The sequence below is a fragment of the Gopherus evgoodei genome, chromosome 7, assembly GCF_007399415.2.
Source record: "Gopherus evgoodei ecotype Sinaloan lineage chromosome 7, rGopEvg1_v1.p, whole genome shotgun sequence".
NCBI lineage: Eukaryota > Metazoa > Chordata > Testudines > Testudinidae > Gopherus > Gopherus evgoodei.
Window position 1 is genome coordinate 66,222,099 of NC_044328.1, and position 21,620 is coordinate 66,243,718.

The window sequence follows — 21,620 nt, forward strand, 5'->3', positions numbered from 1 at the left end:
AAAACTGGAACCTAATAATTTGTTATGAAAATCTATTTCTAATGCAAAATATTTTGAAACATACGTAAGACATATTCAGTTTTCGTTTCCCATCAAGTCTGGCGAGAAAGTCATTAAGAAAAATGTCTGTCCTTTAAGGCCCAATTCTGCAAGGTAGTGAGCGTTCTACAATGCTGTTGATATCAATGAGAACTGACAGTGCTCAGCACCTTGACAGATCAGGCCCTAATTCTGCCAAACCAAGTACCGTGGGACATGTTATTCCATACACACATCCCTTTTAATGCATTAAAAAATTAAATGCTACTTTCAAAATGAGAACAGATGAACTAGCATTTAGTTTATCTTGCACTTATTTCTTTACGTTGTTTTCTAAAACATATGTGTTTTGTGTAACTGGAAATTAAAAATTGTAATTTACTATATTTTAATAAGATGAAATACAGACAAGACAGTAAAACCAAAGAGTTGAATACGTGGATCCCAGTGGAAAGGTGGTAAGTAAGAAAAACAGATAGGATTGTATTGAAATTGCATTTGGAGAATAGTTCGTGGCCGTGTACATATACCAATAATGTATTACATCCAAAGAAAGCTTTCATGATTGCAAATGTCTGATTAGTTTTCATTATAATTAATATTTAGCAATTTGTACAGTCTGAATCAGTGAGGTAAACAGAAAAAGGAAATATTCAGTGTTTTTTCTGAGTGACGTGTTTATTTTATATTATGATTTTTTTCAAGGTGGTGGCAGTTCAAACAGTATGGCAAATTTCTAAATTGTGCCAATTCCAATGTGGAAAGTGCATACTGGTGGCCGACTACAACATTTATCAGAATAATAGTGCACCTCCAGCAGTGACAGAGAAAAATCCACTATGAAGGCATAAACAGACAATATTCTAGTTTATGGAAGGTCAGTTATAGAGACAGAGGGGGCATCCAATAGCCTCATTTTAGATGTGGCATTTATCTTTGTGAGTTAAGGATGACATCAGAACACACGAGCAGTGTAGTAATGAACATGTTGAGAGTTGTGACAAGTCATCCCCTAGGATGTGAAGACTGATGCCCTATCTACAGCTGAGCTATTATACTGGTGGGTGCTGTTTATACAACAGCAACGTGAAAGATGTGGAAAATGGGTTGTCAGTCAAAATGCTTATAATATTAAAAGGGTATTTTTATTTCAATACTTTATACATCATCTACTATGACTTCAGCAACAGGATTGTTCAGAGGCAATTAGCCGCCCATGTTGTATAAATGAAGACAACATGAGCACTGATTTCTGTTATAACATTTATCTTCACTTGGAAAGAAAGACAGAATAACGCACAAGTAGTGTCCCCTCACCTCTTTCCTCATGAAGATACATTTTATAACAGAAATAAGCCATTGCATGTTACACATCAATATATATTTAATTGCTATCTCAACAATCATACTGCCAGCTGGCAAATAAAGTTGTATCTTAGGGCTATGGTATCATCAGAGGGCTGTATTTCATGGCTGTGACATTATATCCATGAAATGTGTCTTTTTAAAATGTGATTGAAAAAACCGTGACCACTTTCCATGGTATTTTAACCAATTAAAATAGCTATACACAGAACTAAATACCACTGTATAGTGATTAAGTGGTCTCTGATGTCACAGTTTTGCCACTCAACAATGAATTGATTCTAGTTTCTGAAACTTTGATTTCAAGACACCTAGAATTTTTTTTCTTGTATGTCTGTCTACGTTGCTGTGAGGTCCTTACCGAAACGAACACATAAGAAGCAAAAGGATATGTTGTGCTCGCTACAACTTTAGTAAAAACATGGTTTTTGTTTATAACATTGTAATATCATACAAATATAGTAAGTACAGGAACTTTTGAATAAGGCCACAAACTCATTCATCTCAGAGTTTTAATATCACAAAGCACTGAAACTACTGTTTGTTTACCATGCCAAAAGAACTTTCTGATGTGTAATCTCACAGCTATCCTGCGCAGCACTCTCTAGTTATATCTACAGTACATATGTATATGCACACACACAAAATGCCATCACTTAAAAAGCAGGAAGGATGTGTGGGTCTCTTCAAGATGATGCACATTCATGCACCATATCAAAATTACTTTGGGAGGAGGGAATTTCCATGGCTGCTTGTGAAAGTTTCACTTTTGGTTCAGTTAGTTTCTAAACCATCCTAAGAGCTCACAGAAAATGGTGGGGGCTGGGATTTTCAAAAGAGTTTAAAGGACTTAGGTGTCCATCTTCCATTGACTTTCAGTAAGATTTGCACACCTAACGTCCTTAAACTCCTTTGAAAACCATGCTGCAAGCCAAAACAATTTTTCAAGCTTCTTGGATTCTCCGTGCAGGAGGGATTGCCCAGAGTCATGGACAATAAAGGGGAAGGAATGCAGATTGGGATAAGTAAAGAGCTCATCAGAGATTTTCTGACTAATTTGAATGAATTCTAAATGATGAATGAATCTATTCACCCCAGAGTGCTGAAGGCATTAGTTGAAGAAATCTCAAAGCCACTGGTGATATTTTCAAATTCATAGATGACAGGAGAGGTCCCAGAAGACTGGAGTAGGGCTAATGTAGTGCCCATCTTTAAAAAGGGGGAAAAGGAGGAGTCGTGGAACTGTAGACCAGTCAATCTGACCTCAATATCTGGGAAGCTACAGAGCAATGTTTAAAACATTTCAGTTGCAAATACATGGAGGATGAAGGGGTGATCACTAGCAGCGAACATGAATTTGCCAAGAACAAATCATGGCAAACCAGCTTGACTGCCTTCTTTGACAAAGAAACTGGTTTGGTGGATAGGGGGAATGCGGTGGATGTAATATACCTGGACATTAGCATGGCTTTTGACATAGTCCTGCATGACATTCTCATAAGTAAGTTGGAGAAAGGTGGGTTCAGTAGAACTATCATTAAGTAGATACATAATGGGTTAAACAACCACAAAGACTACTAATGGAATGATGTCATATTGGAAGGAGGTCTCAAGTGGAGTCCCACAGAGATCTGTTCTGGGTCCAGTGTTATTTAACATCTTTATTAATGACCTGGCTGAAGGAATAGAGACCATACTGATCAAATCTGCAGAAGATACAAAGCTGGGGGTGGGTTGCAAGCACTTTGAAGGATGAAGCTAAAATTCAAAGAGATCTTGATAAATAGGAAAACTGTGCTATTGACAATAAAATTAAACATATACAAATGTAAGGTGCTACACTTGGGGAAGAAAAAACACATGCACAAACACAGAATGGGGGATAACTTGTTTGGCAGCAGCACTGCTGAGAAGGATCTGGGAGCTGTGTTGGATCACAATCTCAACATGAGGCAACAATGCAATGCTCTTGGAAAAAAAGCAAATGCAATTTTGGGTTGCATTAACTGAGGCACAGCATGCAAATCACAGGAGGTGATTGGCGCTGGTTAGGTCTCAGCTGGAGTACTGTGTCCAATTTTGGTCACTGCTGTATAGAAAGGATGTAGAGAAAGTGGACAGGATCCAGAGGCGAGTGACAAAAAAGATCAAAGGGATAGAATCCAAGCCATATGAGCAAAGGCTGAGGGAACTGGGTATGTTTAGTTTGAAAAAGTGGAGATGAAGGGGAGACATGATAGCAGTCTTCAAATACTAGAAAGACTGCCATAAGATGGAGAAAAAATGTTCTCTTTTGCCACAGAGGACAGGACAAGAGACAACGGGTTCAAACTACAGCATAGCAGATTTAGATTAAATCTTAGGAAAAACTTCCCAACTGTAAGAACAGTAGGACAATGGAACAAATTACCTAGGAAAGTCATAAAATCTCCTTCACCGGAGCTTTTCAAAAGGAGGCTGGATAACCATCCGTCTTGGATGGTTTAGACACAATAAATCCTGCATCTTAGTAGGGGGTTAGACGAGATGACCCTTGTGGTCCCTTCTATGACTCTATGGCAGCAGCTCTAAAAATGTTTGAAAGCAGAATGAAATCCCTTACCCCAGTAGTGAAACTATTGATTTCAGAGAAGTTATTCCTGATTTACACTGGTTTCACACAATCAAGCTCTTAGATTTATGTTAAACAACTTCTTGGAGCAACATTTATACATGAGGTAATGATGTGCTAAAGCTATCCTCTCGAAGGGATTATGGGGTCTGCATAAGCCTGTTTGTACATTTCCTATGTTGGTTTTTATATTGGATATATTTTACATATTCAAAGCAATTTAAAAAAATGTCAGTAATGTACAAATTAGTGCTGTCAATTAATCACAGTTAACTCATGTGATTAACTCAAAAAATTAATCATGGTTAAAAAAATTAATCGCGATTAATCAGTTTTAATCGCACTGTTAAACAACAGAATACTAACTGAAATTATTAATATTTTTGATGTTTTTCTACATTTTCATATTATTATATTCTGTGTTGTAACTGAAATTGAAGTGTATATTATTTTTGATTATAAATATTTGCACAATAAAAATGATAAACAAAAGAAACTATTTTTCAATTCACCTCATGCAAGTACTGTAGTGGAATCTCTTTATCGTGAAAGTGCAACTTACAAATGTAGATTTTTTTTGTTGTTACATAACTGGACTCAAAAACAAAACAATGTACAACTTCAGAGTCCACTCGGTTCTACTTGTTCAGCCAATTGCTAAGAAAAAAAAAGTTTGTTTACATTTACAGGAGATAATGCTGCCCACTTCTTATTTACAATGTCACCAGAAAGTGAGAACAGGCATTTGCATGACACTTTTGTATCTGGCATGCAAGGTATTTACGTTCCAGATATGTTAAACATTCATATGCCCCTTCATGCTTCAGCCACCATTCCAGAGGACATGCTTCCATGCTGAGGATGCTTGTTAAAAAATAATGCGTTAATTAAATTTGTGACCAAACTCTTTGGGGGAGAATTGTCTGTCCCCTGATCTGTTTTACCTGCATTCTGCCATATATTTCATGTTATAGCAGGCTTGGATGATGACCCAGCACATGTTCATTTTAGGAACACTTTCATTGCAGATTACACAAAACGCAAAGAAGGTACCAACGTAAGATTCCTAAAGATAACTACAGCACTCGACCCAAGGTTTAAGACTCTGAAGTGCCTTCCAAAATCTGAGAGGGACGAGGTGCTTTCAGAAGCCTTAAAAGAGCAACACTCCGATGTGGAAACTACAGAACCCGAACGACCAAAAAAGAAATCAATCTTCTGCTGATGGCATCTGATTCAGATAATGAAAATGAACATATGTCAGTCCGCACTCCTTTGGACTGTTATCAAGCAGAATTTGTCATCAGCGTGGACGCATGTGGCTGAAGCAGGAATAGGAATTTTTAGCGCATGAGGCACATAAATATCTCGCGATGCCGGCTACAAGAGTGCCAAGGGAATGCCTGTTCTCACTTTCAAGTAACATTGTAAACAAGAAGAGGGCAGCATTATCTCCCGCCAATGTAAACAAACTTGTTTGTCTAAGTGATTGGCTGAACAAGAAGTAGGACTTAATGGACCTGTAGGCCTAAAGCTTTACACTGTTTTACTTTTGAATGCAGGTTTTTTTGTACATAAGTCTACATTTGTAAGTTTGACTTTTATGATAAAGAGATTGCATTACAGTACTTCTAATGAGGGAATTGAAAAATAGTATTTCTTTTGTTTTTTTACAGTGCAAATATTTGTAATAAAATTAAATATCAAGTGAGCATTGTACATTCTGTATTCTGTGTTGTAATTGAAATCAATATATTTGAAAATGTAAAAAATATCCAAAAATATTTAAATAAATTGTATTCTATTACTGCTTAAAATAGCGATTAATCACAATTATTTTTTTTAATTGCTTGAGAGCCCTAGTATAAATATACAAAATATTACATTGTTCTGAAATCATATCTGGATGTTAACCTACAGAGAATCATTTGCATTAGCCACAAGAAAGAGGCCAAATCCTTCCACAGGTGAGGGACACTTGGCAACTTGCCAGCAGTTCAAAGGCCAGATGTAATTTGTAAAGGCATTCAGATCAAGGGGGAGGATCACAAACTGGGACCTGCATTCTCCACAGGGTTTACCTCTATATTAAAGATGAGGGCTTTGGCTTTATTTTGGCCCACGTGGTAATAAGAATATAACAAAAGACAGGAAAATATATCCAATAAAGCCTGTGTATCTCAAAATGATAAGCTAAAGTAAGATTCAATGAGGCACACAGAAGATACGTAGGAGGACAGACTATTCCTGTTGTGTCAAGTACTAACTTAGATATGAATTGTGTTCTGATGGCTGATACAGTAGCTGTCACTGAGCAAGACTGATGCTATGCTTCATTAAAAGAGGAGAGATAATTGTTTATTCTGCAAGCATGTACACCGAAGAAGGATTTCTCTTTGTAGTTTTTAAACTATAGGTAACTTCTTCCTGGAATCTGTGTCTGTGTTAAAGCTATCAATTGGATTTTGAAAATGACAATGGGTGTGAGCTCATGACTACAGCTTTGATACGGACAGAGGTAAAATGCTCTGGCTAGTACTTGGCACCTCACAGCACTTAATGAGGAACTGCGTTTATCTCAGGAATGTTGGCCCTTGCAAGTGGTATAAGATTTTTTGATCACATGGCTATAACGTTACTGCATATATTCTGTCACTGCTGCATTAAGTTACTTAAAAATGATTTGCAGTTACAATTTATACTCTAGCACTTTTCATGCAGCATACAATGAAATCACATTAGATTAGCTACAACATTTGTTAGTGAACTTGTAGAACATACTGATTTTGTACCCTTTTCTGTTCATTTGTTATGATTTTTCTTCCCAGTTCCATTTAGTAGACAGACACTAGGGGAGAGATTTTGCAGGGAACAATGACAGTGATCGTCACAAAATAGTCTCACTGTTTTCATTTGTTACTGTGGAAATGTCAAAGAGGATTCCAAATGGCAGACAGACCTACTCTGACAAAACAGCAGGACAGCAAAAAGGAGTTTTCTCTTGATCTAGGAAATTAGGAGAGCACATTGAGCTCAAAATGATATAACTGTTCCTATTTCCAATGTGAGCTGCCATTACATGGGCTTTGCAACACATGATTAGGGCTGTTCAAGATGGGACTGGCTAAATAATAAGGAAACCTCTCCAAGCGCTGCAGAATCAGGCTGTAATTTCATTCCGGGGGCCCTGGTGACATAAACCATGTTAGCAAAGCTCAAGTGATTTGTCAATGTCACCAGAACCCCAAGGTGGAATTACAGCTTTAATTTACGGGTGTTTCAGGGATTCATTTCATATTAGAAATGGAAATCTGGTGTGTTGCTGCAAACCACTAGAGGTGCTGAATTACTGCAAAGCTGCTTGTCATTGCTTAAGCTAGTAAGAGGATGTGTTGCTGCTGAAAACCACTGGCGGCAGCAGAACTGACGGTAGTGTTCACAGAAGTGTTTCAAAATGATATATTTTAGTAACTTTTAAAATTCAATTTCTTATGGGTCAGTCTGGACAATGGGTAACGTGGTTTTCTGCCTGCAGATGGAAGCAGGGAATTCAAAGAAATGTTTGATGTCAAACCCTATCAAGACAAGTTCCACTTAAAGAATCCAGTTCATTTTTTGTCTCTAGTTGCTTGGCTGAGCACAGCTTTGAGCTACATACACTAGGAGGCTCGAAGACTCATTTTTAGAGGTGCTGAGCACCCGTAATGCCAGTTGAAGCCAATGTCAGCTACAGGTGCTCAGAACATTTTAAAAATCTTTCATCTCAATGATTTTAAAATTTACTGAACTTTAGTACTTAGATTCTTTCTAGAGGAAAAAAAAATACATTTCTTATTTTTGGCTTCCCCCACCTTTCTTGTCCCTAAAGCTATTTGGGAGGGATAGCTCAGTGGTTTGAGCATTGGCCTGCTAAACCCAGGGTTGTGAGTTCAGTCCTTGAGGGGGCCACTTAGGGATCTAGGGCAAAACCAGTACTTGGTCCTGCTAGTGAAGGCAGGGGGCTGGACTAAATGTCCCTTCAGGGTCCCTTCCAGTTCTGTGAGATAGGTATATCTCAATTTAAAAAAAAAATCGTTCAATAATTTAATATTTCTTGACCTGTTCAACATCCTCAGCAAAGGAATTGTACCCAAACTAGCCCAGGGCCATTAAACTCTAGAAAGGGGATTTCAGAAAATATGAGCCTAAGCCAAGAAGTAAAAATAGAGTTAGATGATAAAGCTCACATGCTTTTTTGAGCCAACCAGGTATCCTTCAAAAATGGAAATCCAACACTAGGAGATTAATAGAAAGGAGCATCGCTGGTGACTGGTAAAATATAAGAAGGAAACTAGGAAATTACCAAAGAAATAAAAATAAATAAGAAATTATTTAAATAAATCAGAAGCTGAAAACCTGAGAGAACTGGTGTCTGCTGGATTACGGAGAATAAAGGCAGCAAATAAGGAGGATAAGGGCATTCCAGAGAAGCTGTGTTACAACTTTTCCTCATTCTTCATCACAGAGAGTAGTAGGGAAAATCCTTTCCTGGGCCAGTCTTTTTCTGGTAGTAAAGATGAGGTATTATCCGCGATTGAGGCATCAAAAGAAAAGGTGCTGGAACAAACTGATAAAGAATAAGAAATCGCTAGGCGCACGTGGTTATACCCCAGAGTACTGAAGGAGCTTAAGCATGAAGTGGCTCATCTGCTAACACACTTACACAGTCTCTCTTAAATCAGTTAATATACTGGGCAAATGTTATATGTATCTTTAAAGGCAACACTAGGATAGATACTGGGAACTACATAGCAATAATTCTTTCTTCTGTTCCACGGACACTCAGTGACCCTGAAAGGTCCCCACACAGAAATGTGTACTTTTACTCAGTGGAACTCACTGCCACAAAATATTGAGACTGAGTGCTTAGTAGGTTCAAAAGTGAACAAAAATTTTATATAGATAATGAGAACATCCACATTCACATTAGAGAGGATAAAAAAATTAAGAAGAGTCCCTCCCTCTTCAAGGCATGAACCAACCACTCATTTATGGGGATTAGGAAGAAACTTCCCTTCTTGGCAATTACACTATAATTGTCCACGAAATAGTTTCTTTCACTTTCATCTGAAGCCTCTGATACTGGCCATCCTTGGAGACAGGAAACTGGACTGTATTGACTACGGGACTGATCTGATCTGCTGAATCGCTGAACTGGGAGAACTGTGTTGCTGTTTGCATCGATGGTGCTGCCGCTATGACAGGCAATAGGAGTGGTGTTGTAGCAAGAATATGAGCCATAAACCTATATGTAATTGTAACACACTGTATGTTGCATTGCCAGGCCCCTGTATCAAAGAAAATGGAACCCCAATTACATGATGTGCTAAATGCAGTTGTGAATTTTGTAAAGTCCTGGCCTTTGAATTCATGCCTTTTTGCAAAGCTTTGTTTAGAAACGAGCGCCGGACATGACAAATTATTGTTTCATACAGAAGTGTGTTGGGTACCTCGCGACAGAGTATTGGAAAGAGTTTTTGAGCTTTGCAAAGAGCTGCTGGGTTTTCTTTCTGTGCACAATCCCAAGATCTCCACAAACTTTTCTTACCCGATATGGATTGCGCAGCTTGCATACTTTGCAGACATTTTTAACTTGTTGAATGCGCTGAACCTGTCCACACAAGGGGGCAGTAGAATCATACTTGAGCTGAGTGACAGGAGTGCAGCATTTCAGAAGAAAGTAGAGATTTGGAAAACTAGGCTGAGCAGTGGAACATCAGATCTGTTTCTACTTTTGACAGAATTTCCGGATACTCACAGAATGACAATTGACTGTGTGACAGACAGGATCGTTGCTCACCTTTCAACTTTGGCTGAGCATTTCATTGTTTAGTTTAAAAATATCAACAGGGAGGAATATGATTGGGTTTGGGATCCATTCTCCTCTTTTGCTATATCATCTTACCATCTGAGTGGAAAAGCAGAACAGGAGCTGCTCGAACTACCTGTGTCCAAACACTGAAAATTTAAGTTTCAGGAACATATGCCTTGCCAGCTTTGGCCAACTGTTGCTGCAGAGTACCCAGTTTTAGTTACAGAAGCAATAAAAGTGTTGACACCTTTCCCAACAACATATATATGTGAAGCACCATTTCTGCCATGCCAGCTATGAAGACAAAGTTCAGGTCTCCCCTGGAAGTGGAGAGTGATTTATGAGTTTGCCATCACACCAAGGACAGATAGACTCTGCAGTAAGAAACACGCCCACCCATCGCACTGATATCTATCTATATGTACTCTTCTACTCTTTTTCTTAAAGCATTACTAACAGTACGTGTTTATACGAACTACACAGATACTTTTGTCAACTAGTTTCTCAGTCGGGGGGGTCCACAATTAACATTGTATTTGAAAAGGGGTCCATCAACAAAAAAAAGTTTGAGAATCTCTGTCTTAGTCTGTGCTTCCAATAAGTGAAGGTGTAATGGGACATTTGCTGCTATTATTCAGGACTGGTCTACTCTAGAAAGTTGGTTTAACTACATTGCTCAGGGCTGTGAAAAATTTCACTCCCTCAGCAATATATTTAAGTGGACCTGAGCCCTGGCATAGACACTGCTAGGTCGATGGAAGAATTCTTCCATCGACTTAGCTACCAGCTCTCGGAGAGCTGGATTTACTAGTGATAGAAGAACATATTCCATCGCTGTAGTAAGTGTGTACACGACAGCGGCACAGCTCTAGTGCTGCAACCATGCCATTCTAGAGTTTCTAATGTAGACGTAACCTATGTGGATATTGAGCCTTCAAGATGCAATAGCATGTCACTGCACTACATAAATGCTACAATCAACTGGGGAATTTTTGGACTGGAATTTTTCTTGGCTTATATTGAGTCATTTTGAAACCAGGCACAGACATAACATCCTCTTTTTTTGAGGGCTTATGCCAAAAATTAGTAAATTTGCAAATGAATATTAAGCAGTGCCAAATAATATTCTAGTCTAGTTTTTAAAAATTAACCCTTTATATTATTTTCGGATCTCCAAACAACTAGACTTGAAACAGATGTTCTAGAACAAAATGACACGATCAGAAGACATTACACTCAATTATTAAAATACTATTTAATATTCGCCACAACCTGTTTTAAAGAACAACGTGTTAAAATTTTAAGCCAGGAGGGATCCGAGTACACTATATAATGTATTTGATGCAGCTTGTTTATCCAACATTCTGACAGATACAATTAATCTCGTGAAAACAACCATGGTATAACATAATAGCATATTATTTTTAAAGTCAAAGAACATATTTTTTCCTGTGAGAATGAACACAACTAAAACACACAATCTTAGGATGTAAATGAAGGCTTGAAAAGAACAAAACTGACTCTAAAGAACAATTTGAAATTCTAGACTGAAAAAGCAGATTCTATCAAGAATAGGGGAAAAAAAGTCTAACCTCCAAATAAGAGAGTAAAGAAAGCAATAAGTACCTCCAACAAATGCATCACCAGCTCCATTGGTATCAATGATTTCACTCTGGTCACTGTCTAAGACTGGGAAAGCAGTCACTTCATTTTCTAAAAGAGTAGGAGAAAAGAAAACATTAGTAATTTTGGAAACAGAATTTGAAACACCTCACTGCAAAATAAAACAACCAACATGTGAATGTCAGTGCTCAACAACTCAATTTGGACCAAAAGTATCATACATTTAGTTTACAAGTCAGTTTATATACCACATGGACATGTGTGGATAGGTGGTCGAACTAAGTGACAGAAAAACACAAGAAGATGCAGACACAGATAAAAAGAGAGTGGAGAAAAATCCATCCTGCCAAAAGCAGGACCTCCTGTCAGCTGCAGACAGCTGATGTAGCCTCTAGACTAGCCAGTCAAGGCCTCAGGAAGTAGCAAGCCCAATAGGGAAGACCTACAAGTATGTGTGTAAGAAAAGTCAAAATAAATGTGAAATAATCAAAATAATAAAAATGTAAGATAAGGGGCAAAGTGAATACATTTTGGTGTAGTAAAATACTTTGAAACGGCATCTCATTTGAAAATGTGTCTGAGGATGGACCCTAGGAATTCGCAGCCAAAGTAGATTTGGTTTCAAAACGTCCAGTGACCTCAGTGTTCTTCCTTAGCGGTTTTTTTAAGTCTCTCTTCCCTGAAGCTCTCTATCCTCTACTGGCACCCATAAAAAGTATTTCAACAGACGGATCTAGAGCATCTGCACCTCCAATTCACCAACACACTACAACTGAACATAACTGCACCACTTCCGTATGATAACTTTAGCAATCTTGGGTTATAAATGTAATATATGCCACTAATCAATCAGCTAGGGCTTTCTAGGTGGTAATGTCATAATGACGTGATAAAAATATAATGACTACCTTCTCACAATAACTTGTTAAAGTGTAAATTACTCTTGTAACAGAGCCAATGGAAGTTCTGCCTCTGGTATTCAGCGTGCATTAAAATGGTCTCAGCAAACGGATTTCCTTTGGCAGATAGTTAAAAACATTGCCTGCCAGCCAGCAAAACTGAAAACTATCAGAACTGTCTTCACCCTTTAATTTTTGATAAAAATATAAGTAACATGACTAATAGTCCCTGCAATATGTAAAAATTTCAGATGTTTAGTCTTTTCACTACCCAACTACACGGCAGATCATAAAATGGTTCATACACAGAGTCCTTGGCCGAAAAGCAGTTATGAACAAAGAATCTCAGGTTGGGAAGCAAACAAAGAATTCACAGTCTCAAACCAGGAGCCTCCGTGTGTGTTGCAAAGGTACCAGAAGGATCCTGGTTTCTATGAAGTGCTGTGTATCAGCTCTACTGCTCTTCACCATCTGCTATTAAGTGAACCAGGCAGATACAATGATGCTACCTCCAGAGGGAACTGTTGGCTGGCCCACCAGAAAGGGAGGGGAGTGTTGGCAACAACCATCAGTGAGAAGCAAAGGAAAAAAGGAAAAGGGTAACGAAAAAATATAAGATGAATATTCCAGTTAATGAACAGGTTTTAGTCAGTACTTGGTGCATCCTCTCATTTATAAAGCTATTTAGAAACGCGACTTAAATGCTGTTGCATCACGGTATTCAAGAACTAAGCGTTTCACCCCTTACAGTACTTTAACTGGATTCATTTGAACTGAAAATCAAGGAATCCAGGTCCTGTATTGAACTGTGCCAGGAGAGCAGAGTGCATTCAACCATCTGATAAGGAAGTATAACATGTTCTGCTCTAGCTTATGCAAAAACAATCCATAAAGCAACAAACCTGTTAAAGACACTTTACAGTGAAGAGGTTTGTTTCGTTGTTGTGGCCGTCTGCAGATTTCTTTTCCCCATAATAGAAATACACACACAGATGTATCATATAAAGTATATGTGCATACACACCTGATTGTGTATGTGTACGAATGCATGTGTATGTGCACAGAAAAGACATCATGCACAAATGTTGTACTTTGAATAAGCTAAACAAGCAGGGATCAAGATTAATCAGGATTCTGTATTCAAGCAAACTCACGTGAATGAAAAAGCTCCCACCATCATCTTCTCTCTCCTCACTTCTCTCCTCCTGAGTCCTTCCCTAAGCTCCCTGTAGTACTCTTAAGTACTGCACTTATAAACTTCTGTGTTATTCATTCTGTATTAGATATAATAGTAGGAAACTCTGAGTTATTTTAAAAAATAAATGCACCAATGACTTCAGCTGATATGATGTAAGCCTGCTTTACTCTCACAATTTTCCAATTTTAAATGGGTCATCCAATCTGTTCTTCCTGCTTCTATAACTTTACATGTTTTCAAGTGGAGTGAGTCAGGATGCTGAGGGTTCAGAAAAAGTTTGTCTGGTTTTGCAGCATGTACTATTTTGAAAAGTCGTTGATATTCTTACATACTGCATATGTTCAATACAGACGCTCCCCGGGTTACACAAACCCGACTTATGGAAATCCGCATTTCTGGAAGATGTTCCGTATGTTCCATAAGCTACTTTTTTTTTTTTGCGTAAATGTCAGAGATACATTCCCGACTTATGCAAAATTTGACTTCCGGAATGCTTGCATAAGTTGGGGAGCGTCTGTACAGCAAATTATAAAACTTTCTCTATGCAAATGCCTATTACTACAAATAAATAGAATTTAATCACTCCTTTGGACCTACAGTATCAGACTAGTTCCCTTTTGTTACAACCTGCAGGTAACAATAACACACATTTAAATACACTGAAGTAATATTAAGGATCTATCTTTAACCCACACAAAATGAAATCAATAGGCATAATTCACTTTGCTATGCCCATGCAGCAGGATATGCGATATCTAACATCACCCATCACTATGAGGGCCCTGTAATAACCAGGAACAATGGGGTGAATTAAGGATGAACCAGAAGCCTCCACTCTGAGTTTCCTTGCTATTGTGAGTTTAATGTTACTTTAATTTCATTTTCACATGTGATATATTATATTATAAATCTCCCAAATCCATCACAGTGAACACAGACACACCTTGGCTAAGTGCACTGGTCATCAAATGACCTTGCTTTTCAAAGTCATTTCTGATTTCATTTATCATTCTGACAGCTATGAAATAAAGAATAATTACATAAGTATTTTGAAATCCAAGTGCTGATCCTCTGGGCATAAAATCCAGTGGGCTATTTTTAAGCTACAAACCTCTTCTATGGTAAACACATTCAAATACAAGGCACCCTCTCTATGTTGCTTCAGGAAGCTAAGGATTGCGTGTGAGAGTTACAACAGAAGTAAAAAATTCAGCAAAATTTGGTAATGAATATCACTGAAAGCTAGAGTCTTAGGGCTTGATCTCACACTGATAACATTCCATTGACTTCAACACTTGATTTACACTGATGTAAGTATGATCAGACTCAGGCCCTAATGCAGTGGCCTCCTATGCTGAAGACACCTGTATAACACACAGCCTTAGTCAAAGTCAGTTCACTGGTAAGTGTTCCTAGCTGTTACTAATTGTTGCATTATGCATGTAGGACCTATCGTTTTTTTTTCCTTAGAAAATACATACACTAATGTATCTACCCAAACAATATTTTTGCAAGTAAAACAGAGCCTGGAAGTAATGCTGCAGAACAACATTGACAGAAAAATTGCCTTCCTCCCACCCTAGTACATATAGAAATTAAAGTTGTCAAATAAATATAGGCAGTTTCATGATGCTAGCTGAAACACTGATGGTGGCTTCAAGTACTACGGGTCTGCCTCTAAACCAAATTAGAATCACAGATTACACGTCTGCTTGTAGTACAGTAATAAACACTAGCAAACAATCATTACATCCAATTAGGCTGAGTACTTTTCTTAACTGGGTCATTTACTAGTTTAGCTTGCTCTTGGAAGTAAATTAAATGTGTAAACTTATATTTAATTACCTGTAACAGAACTCTTAAAGGCAACATGTCTGAGTGCCCTTAACTTTTCATTTTTAAAAAAAGGGAGTTTAAAATGCAAAAGTATTGTCTAGCTGCTTCCTAAAATAATAATCTTTAGGTCCATGGGCAGATATTGATTATACAGATGCTGACAAGCTGTGACACATTCATTTTTCATTTGTAAGCTGAACTTTTTATAAAACAGTAACTGTGAAACAGAACCCAACTGCAACCCCAACCCCCCCCCCCCATTTTCTTTAGATCAAGGGCCAAATCCAGATGGAAAGGAAAGGAGAGGAAAAGAAAGGACAGAAAAAAATAGAAAAGATATGAACTTAAGCCCAGAAATATATAAATGGGTCTGGGCAGCTGTGGTGAGGAGAAGTGAGAGAAGTATTTGGAATCAACTAAGTCAGCAGAGCAGAACCCAAATTCTTAACCCTCTCCAAAAAAGAGTGGAAAAGAACCTAACAGTGTTTAGGCTTCCACATCATCCTTACATTGCGGTAATCAAAAAAGTCCTTTAAAGTAGTACAGTAATAATGTTTGGGGTTTTTTTCCTTGTTTTTACTGCTGGAGGCACCATTGTCACTGATGTGTTCCACAAAAGGAAAAAAGGAAACCAGTATCATGTACATTAAGTAGATACTGTCATACCAACAACAACATCAGCACAGCGATGCCCAAAGCTATAATGAATCCACAGGGATGGTATAGTGCTCTATGCCTCCAGTTAGAAATATCTAGATCCTATAATGATGGATTTCAAATCTGGAAGGGTTGACTCAGTCCATCATGCCAAGGTGGTTCCATGCCATATACTGTTTGAGTTTTTCATATGTCTGCTCTGCATAGATGTTATAGATTCCATGGCACTTTTGTTGAGCGTAGGAGTTTGCCTTGTTTCCTTGCTAACATTTTTCCTCTCCCACACCCACTTTAGTGCAGTGTGTGGACTGATGCTGTGGTTATACTGGGCTGATTCTCCTCTCGCATTGGTGTAAATGAGGAATACGTTTGTTGAAGTCAACATTAAACAGCAAAAGCAAGAGGATAATCAGGCCCATATTTTGGGGAATGCTTTGCGATTCTTCCAATTAACAAGTACTACACAAAAAATATACAATAAATATATGAAGAACACATGATAATGGATGCTGTACCATAACTTTCTATACATACAGTTAGGACACTTTTTTTGAATACGTATAAAGAAGTTAAATCTGATATCATAATTGATAGTGTTGCCAAACTATTTTATTCATCTTGTTCAGTACTTTGGCCATTATTATTGAAAACCCTGATGCATGTCTCTGGTGCTAAACTAAACAATTAATAAAGAAATCATACAAATAATAACGCAACATAATTCAATGCAGAAATACCCCAATGATGCTATAGGACTACATTTCTCATTTACAGCTAGTCCAGCAGAATAGCACTCAGTTGCATTGCCCCAAGAGCAGCCATGGGGAGGAAATTTTACCTCTGAGGGAGGAAGATCAGATGTGCTGCTGCCTTGTTGTGGGGGCAGAGAAATGGAGCCAAGGCTCTGCCCATTCCATGGTCCTTTCCACCTATCTGCATGGGGAAAGTCTTGGATGTGCAGTATCCATTTCTCCTCCTGTATATCCCGCTTTTCCTCTCCCTTCCAATCCATGCGAGGAGATATAGGGAAGATATATGAGGGCAATCTTCCTTCACGTACGCTCCTGCACAGCCACACAGGCTGGCCCATTATCCACTCCATAGTATTTTACTCATGGTTAAAACTGAAGCAGCATTCTAGCACCTAGCGTTTGACCATTGAACCTAAGCCTGATTCTGGACACACTCGCAACAGTTTAATACCACTGGTTTGAATTACCTCTTGGTTTATACCATGGTGAGATCTGAATCAGGCCTGGTCTACACTACAAACCTAGGTCAACATAAGCTGCATTAAGTCGATCTAATAATGTATGTATCTACACTACTGAGTCCCTTCCGCTGACCTAAGTGGCCTGTAAAATTGACTTCTGAACTCCACCTCTGTAAGAAGTGCAGCGCTTGATTCAACATTCATGGGTTGACGTGGGGATAGTGTAGACACTGTGTTGTGTAATTCGAATGAACTAGTCTCCAGGAAGTGTCCCACAGACATGCGCTTCGCTGTGACTGCTCTGGAGAGCACTTTCAACTCCACTGCACATCAGCCAGGTACACAGGAAACAGCCACTTGCCTGTTAAAGCCCCAGGAACTTCTGGATTTTCATTTCCTCTTTGATCAGTGTGGAGAGCCAGCACAGCTTGGCGGATAAGAGGAGAAGAGTCTGTGCAGGCAGAGCTTCGATCCAGCAGAAGAAACGCTGCCACCTGTGCTAAGATTGCACAGGGCATGGGGGAGAAGGGCTACAATAGGGACACGCAGCAGTACTGCGTGGAAATAAAGGAGTTTCAGCAAGCGTACCAGAAGACAAGGGAGGCAAACAATTGTTCTGGTTCTGCCCCACAGACATGCCACTTTTATGAGGTGCTGCATGCAGTTCTCTGCAGTGACCTCACCACTATGCCACAACGCTCCGTGGATACATCCCAGGAGCCCCAGGCTTTCGAGCAACAATGAAGAGGACATTATTGACGAGGAAGGGGAGGAGGAGGAGAACGTGAGGCTGGTATACAGGGGATCTATTCTCCCTATAGCCAAGAACAGTTTTTAACCCTGGAGCCCCATCCCTTAATAGGACCAGTTGGTGGCAGAATGTGACGCCGGGGAAGGCATCTCTGGTGAGTACACATATCCAATCAAACCTTAAGGGTTACATGCTATTATTTTTTTGTGTTTAAAATGAACAAAAAAGTAGGTGTAATGGGTATCAGTGGCCACTCCAGCTACAAAGGCTGCTCTCCAAAAAACACTTTTTATGTGCACAGGAATGGCCCGGGAATCCTCCATGGAGATCTCTAGGAAGCTTTCATGGAAGTACTCAGCAATCCTTTGCAGATGATTTCTGGGGAGAGCTGCCTTATTTCATCCACTCCAGTATCAACTCTGCTGGCATCATTGCAGCACACAACATAGCAGCATAAGGACCAGGTCTGTATCCAGATGCTTATAGCATCTGCTCTCTTGCTGCTTCTGTTACCCTCATGAGAATGATATCACATACAGTCACCTAGGGGAAATGGGGAGTTTTGAATGCTAGCTCTTAAACCGCAAACAATTCAACAAGTAATCTGCCCCCCATTTGGGGCCATCTGGGTCACACAACCAAGCTTTCCCAAACGTGTCATGGTTGTGGTTGGAAAAGATCACCATGTATTGCAAACAGCGCTGATAAAAAAGGGGGGGGGTCGGCTTCCTGTTTGTCTCCCTTCCCCCTGCAACTCGGTGCTTTTGTAAAAAACAAAGTATTTGGGGGGCTTTACACTGGTGCCTGTCCTCAAGACCCATCCAAGTTGCTAGGGGACAAGGGGCTTTTTTCAAGTTCCAACCTGTGACCTCAAGGATGTCTTCACAAAAGCAGCAGCATAAGACCTCTTGTCCATGTCTCGTGGCCTCACTCACCATGGCTGGAGCAGCAAACTGACTCTTGTAATAGCCACCAGTTGTGATTACGTTGTGGCTTGCAGTGTAATGTATTGAGAGGTGGTTTTTTTTTTAAAACAACAATAATTAACCTTGCACCAGAAACAATGTATGCACTGTAAATGCTACCCTTGTGCTTTGCATTCCTTGCAGCTAAAACCTTGTCTGTCGGCACATCCTCCACACTGGGACAGAGACTTTCCCAGATTAGAAGGTGGAAAAAGATGACTCGGGAGGACATGTTCAGTGAGTTAATGCGTGCCTCCAAGACTCACCTTGGAGCATGGAGGATTACACTCTCCAAGAACCTGGACAAGGACAGGAGAGCATGCATGGAACACAAGCATGCCACGCAGGAAGAGATGCTGTGGATTATGAAGGAGTGATCAGATATGCTGAGGCATCTGGTTGAGGTTCAAGAAAGGCAGCTGGACGCTAGAGTCCCTCTGCAGCCTATGCTGAATCTGCTGCCATCATCGCCCAGTTCTACATCCACCTCCCCAAACATCCAGGGGGTTGGGGGAGAAAGAGTTTGGCATTCCTTGCACTCAACGCCAGGGGAGGGTACAAGGAGCAGAAGGCGTCTATTACCACACCTTTGATTGTTACTGAAGTGCATCTATAAGTAAGCTCTCTGTGTTTCTCCCCCCAGAGCGTTATCAGCCCTTTTGACCCACATTATCTTACTTTTTTTTTGCAGTCTCTGTGTGAGTAATAAAACTTAACGGATTGAGGAGAAAAGGCTCTTTATTAATTCAACACACACTGGTTCGTAAGGGTAGTTTACAGGGGAGAAAATGCACTGGAGGGGACAGTTTGGTAAGGACACCATAGATAAGTGTCACATTACTCTGGGTCATTGTTGAAACTGGTTTTTAAAGCCTCACGGAGGCACAGAGCCCTTTGATGTGCTCTTCTTATTGCCCTGGTGCCTGGCTGCTCAAAATCAGCTGCCAGGCGATATGCGTAAACTCCCCACTCCTGCAGGAAACTGTTCTCCTGTTGTTTCACAGATATTATGGAACACACAACAGGTAGCAATAATAATGGGGATATTGCTTTCACTGAGGTCTAACCTAGTAAGCAAACAATGCCAGTGACTTTTTAAATGTCCAAAGGCACATTTCACCACCATTCTGCCCTTGCTCAGCCTATGATTGAAGCAGTCCTTACTGCTTTCCAGGCTGCCTGCGTATGGCTATATGAGCCATGGGAGCAAGGGGCAGGCTGCATCTTCCAGGATCACGACTGGCATTTCAACGTTACCAATGGTTATTCTGAAGTCTGGAAAGAAAGTCCCTCCTTGCAGCTTTCTGAACAAACGTGTTCCTAAAGATGTGCGTGTCATGCACCTTTCCTGACCATCCCATGTTGATGTTGGTGAAATGGCCCCTGTGATCCACCAGCACCTGCAACATGTACCCCTTTCAGTTTATATACTCTTTGGCAAGGTGGTCTGGTGTCAAAATTGGGATGTGTGTTCCATCTATTGTCCCACCACAGCTAGTGAACCCCACTGCAGGAAAACCATCCACCATGTCCTGCACGTTGCCCAGAGTCACTACCCTTCTTAGCAGAAGTCTATTGATGGCCCTGCTATGTTGGATCACAACAGATAACACGGTAGATTTACCCACTCCAAATTGATGCCCCAATGACCAGTAGCAGTCTGGTATTGCAAGCTTCTACAGAGCTATCACCACTCGCTTCTCCACTGTCAGAGCAGCTCTCATTTTAGTATTGCTGCACTTCATTGGCACTTCACACAGTTCCTGCAAAGTGGCATAATGCATTCAAAAGTTCTGCAGCCACTGCTCACCATCCGATAGCTGCATAATGATGCAGTTCCTCCAGTCAGTGAGTGTTTCCCGGGCCCAGAAAAGGTACACAGGCTCAGCCATGTCAAGGTGATGCGTGACTGTTGCCAGCAACTACGAATTGGTTTGCTCTATCTCTTCCAGCAGGGCTGCTTGCATGGCATCACACTCTTCTGCGCGGTGGCTCCTGCATTGGCTGGATAAATACTGCAGGACAAGGTGAGAGGTGTTTGTAATGCGCACAACAACAGTTTACAGTTGTGCGGGGTCCAGGCTTATCGTGCTATAGCGTCCATGTGGGTAAACAAGGCATACAAAAAAAGGCGTGAAAAAGGATTAGTTTGTTTGCCGTTGATTTCAGGGAGGGAAGTAAGTGCATCATGGGAGGCTAAAGCCATGATCCCATAACCACCCCGCCAATGTTTTGATCCCAAAAGTATCAGAGGGGTAGCCGTGTTAGTCTGGATCCGTAAAAGCAGCAAAGAATCCTGTGGCACCTTATAGACTAACAGATGTTTTGGAGCATGAGCTTTCGTGGGTGAATACTGATGAAGTGGGTATTCACCCACGAAAGCTCATGCTCCAAAACGTCTGTTAGTCTATAAGGTGCCACAGGATTCTTTGTTGGTCCCATAAGGTATTGCAAACCCAACCCGAAATTCCACTCGGCTATGTGCACTGTGGGATAGCTACCCACGGTGCAGTGCTCCATGCATTGATGTGAGCCCTGCCAGTGGGGATGTACTCGGCCGATACAATGAGTGTACTGTGAACATGCAAGATCAACTTGCTTAAATCGAAGGC

At 40.0% G+C, this 21,620-nt stretch overlaps 1 protein-coding gene across 1 annotated transcript in view; it reads right to left on the minus strand.

Annotated features, from left to right (window-relative positions):
• The window catches only part of ADK (adenosine kinase), a 637,433-nt gene that overhangs the window by 12,359 nt on the left and 603,454 nt on the right, over positions 1 to 21,620 (minus strand). Inside the window, exon 10 of the mRNA XM_030569565.1 lies at positions 11,493 to 11,579. Coding sequence (XP_030425425.1) covers positions 11,493 to 11,579 — 87 coding nt within the window. The remainder of the gene's footprint in view (positions 1 to 11,492; positions 11,580 to 21,620) is intronic.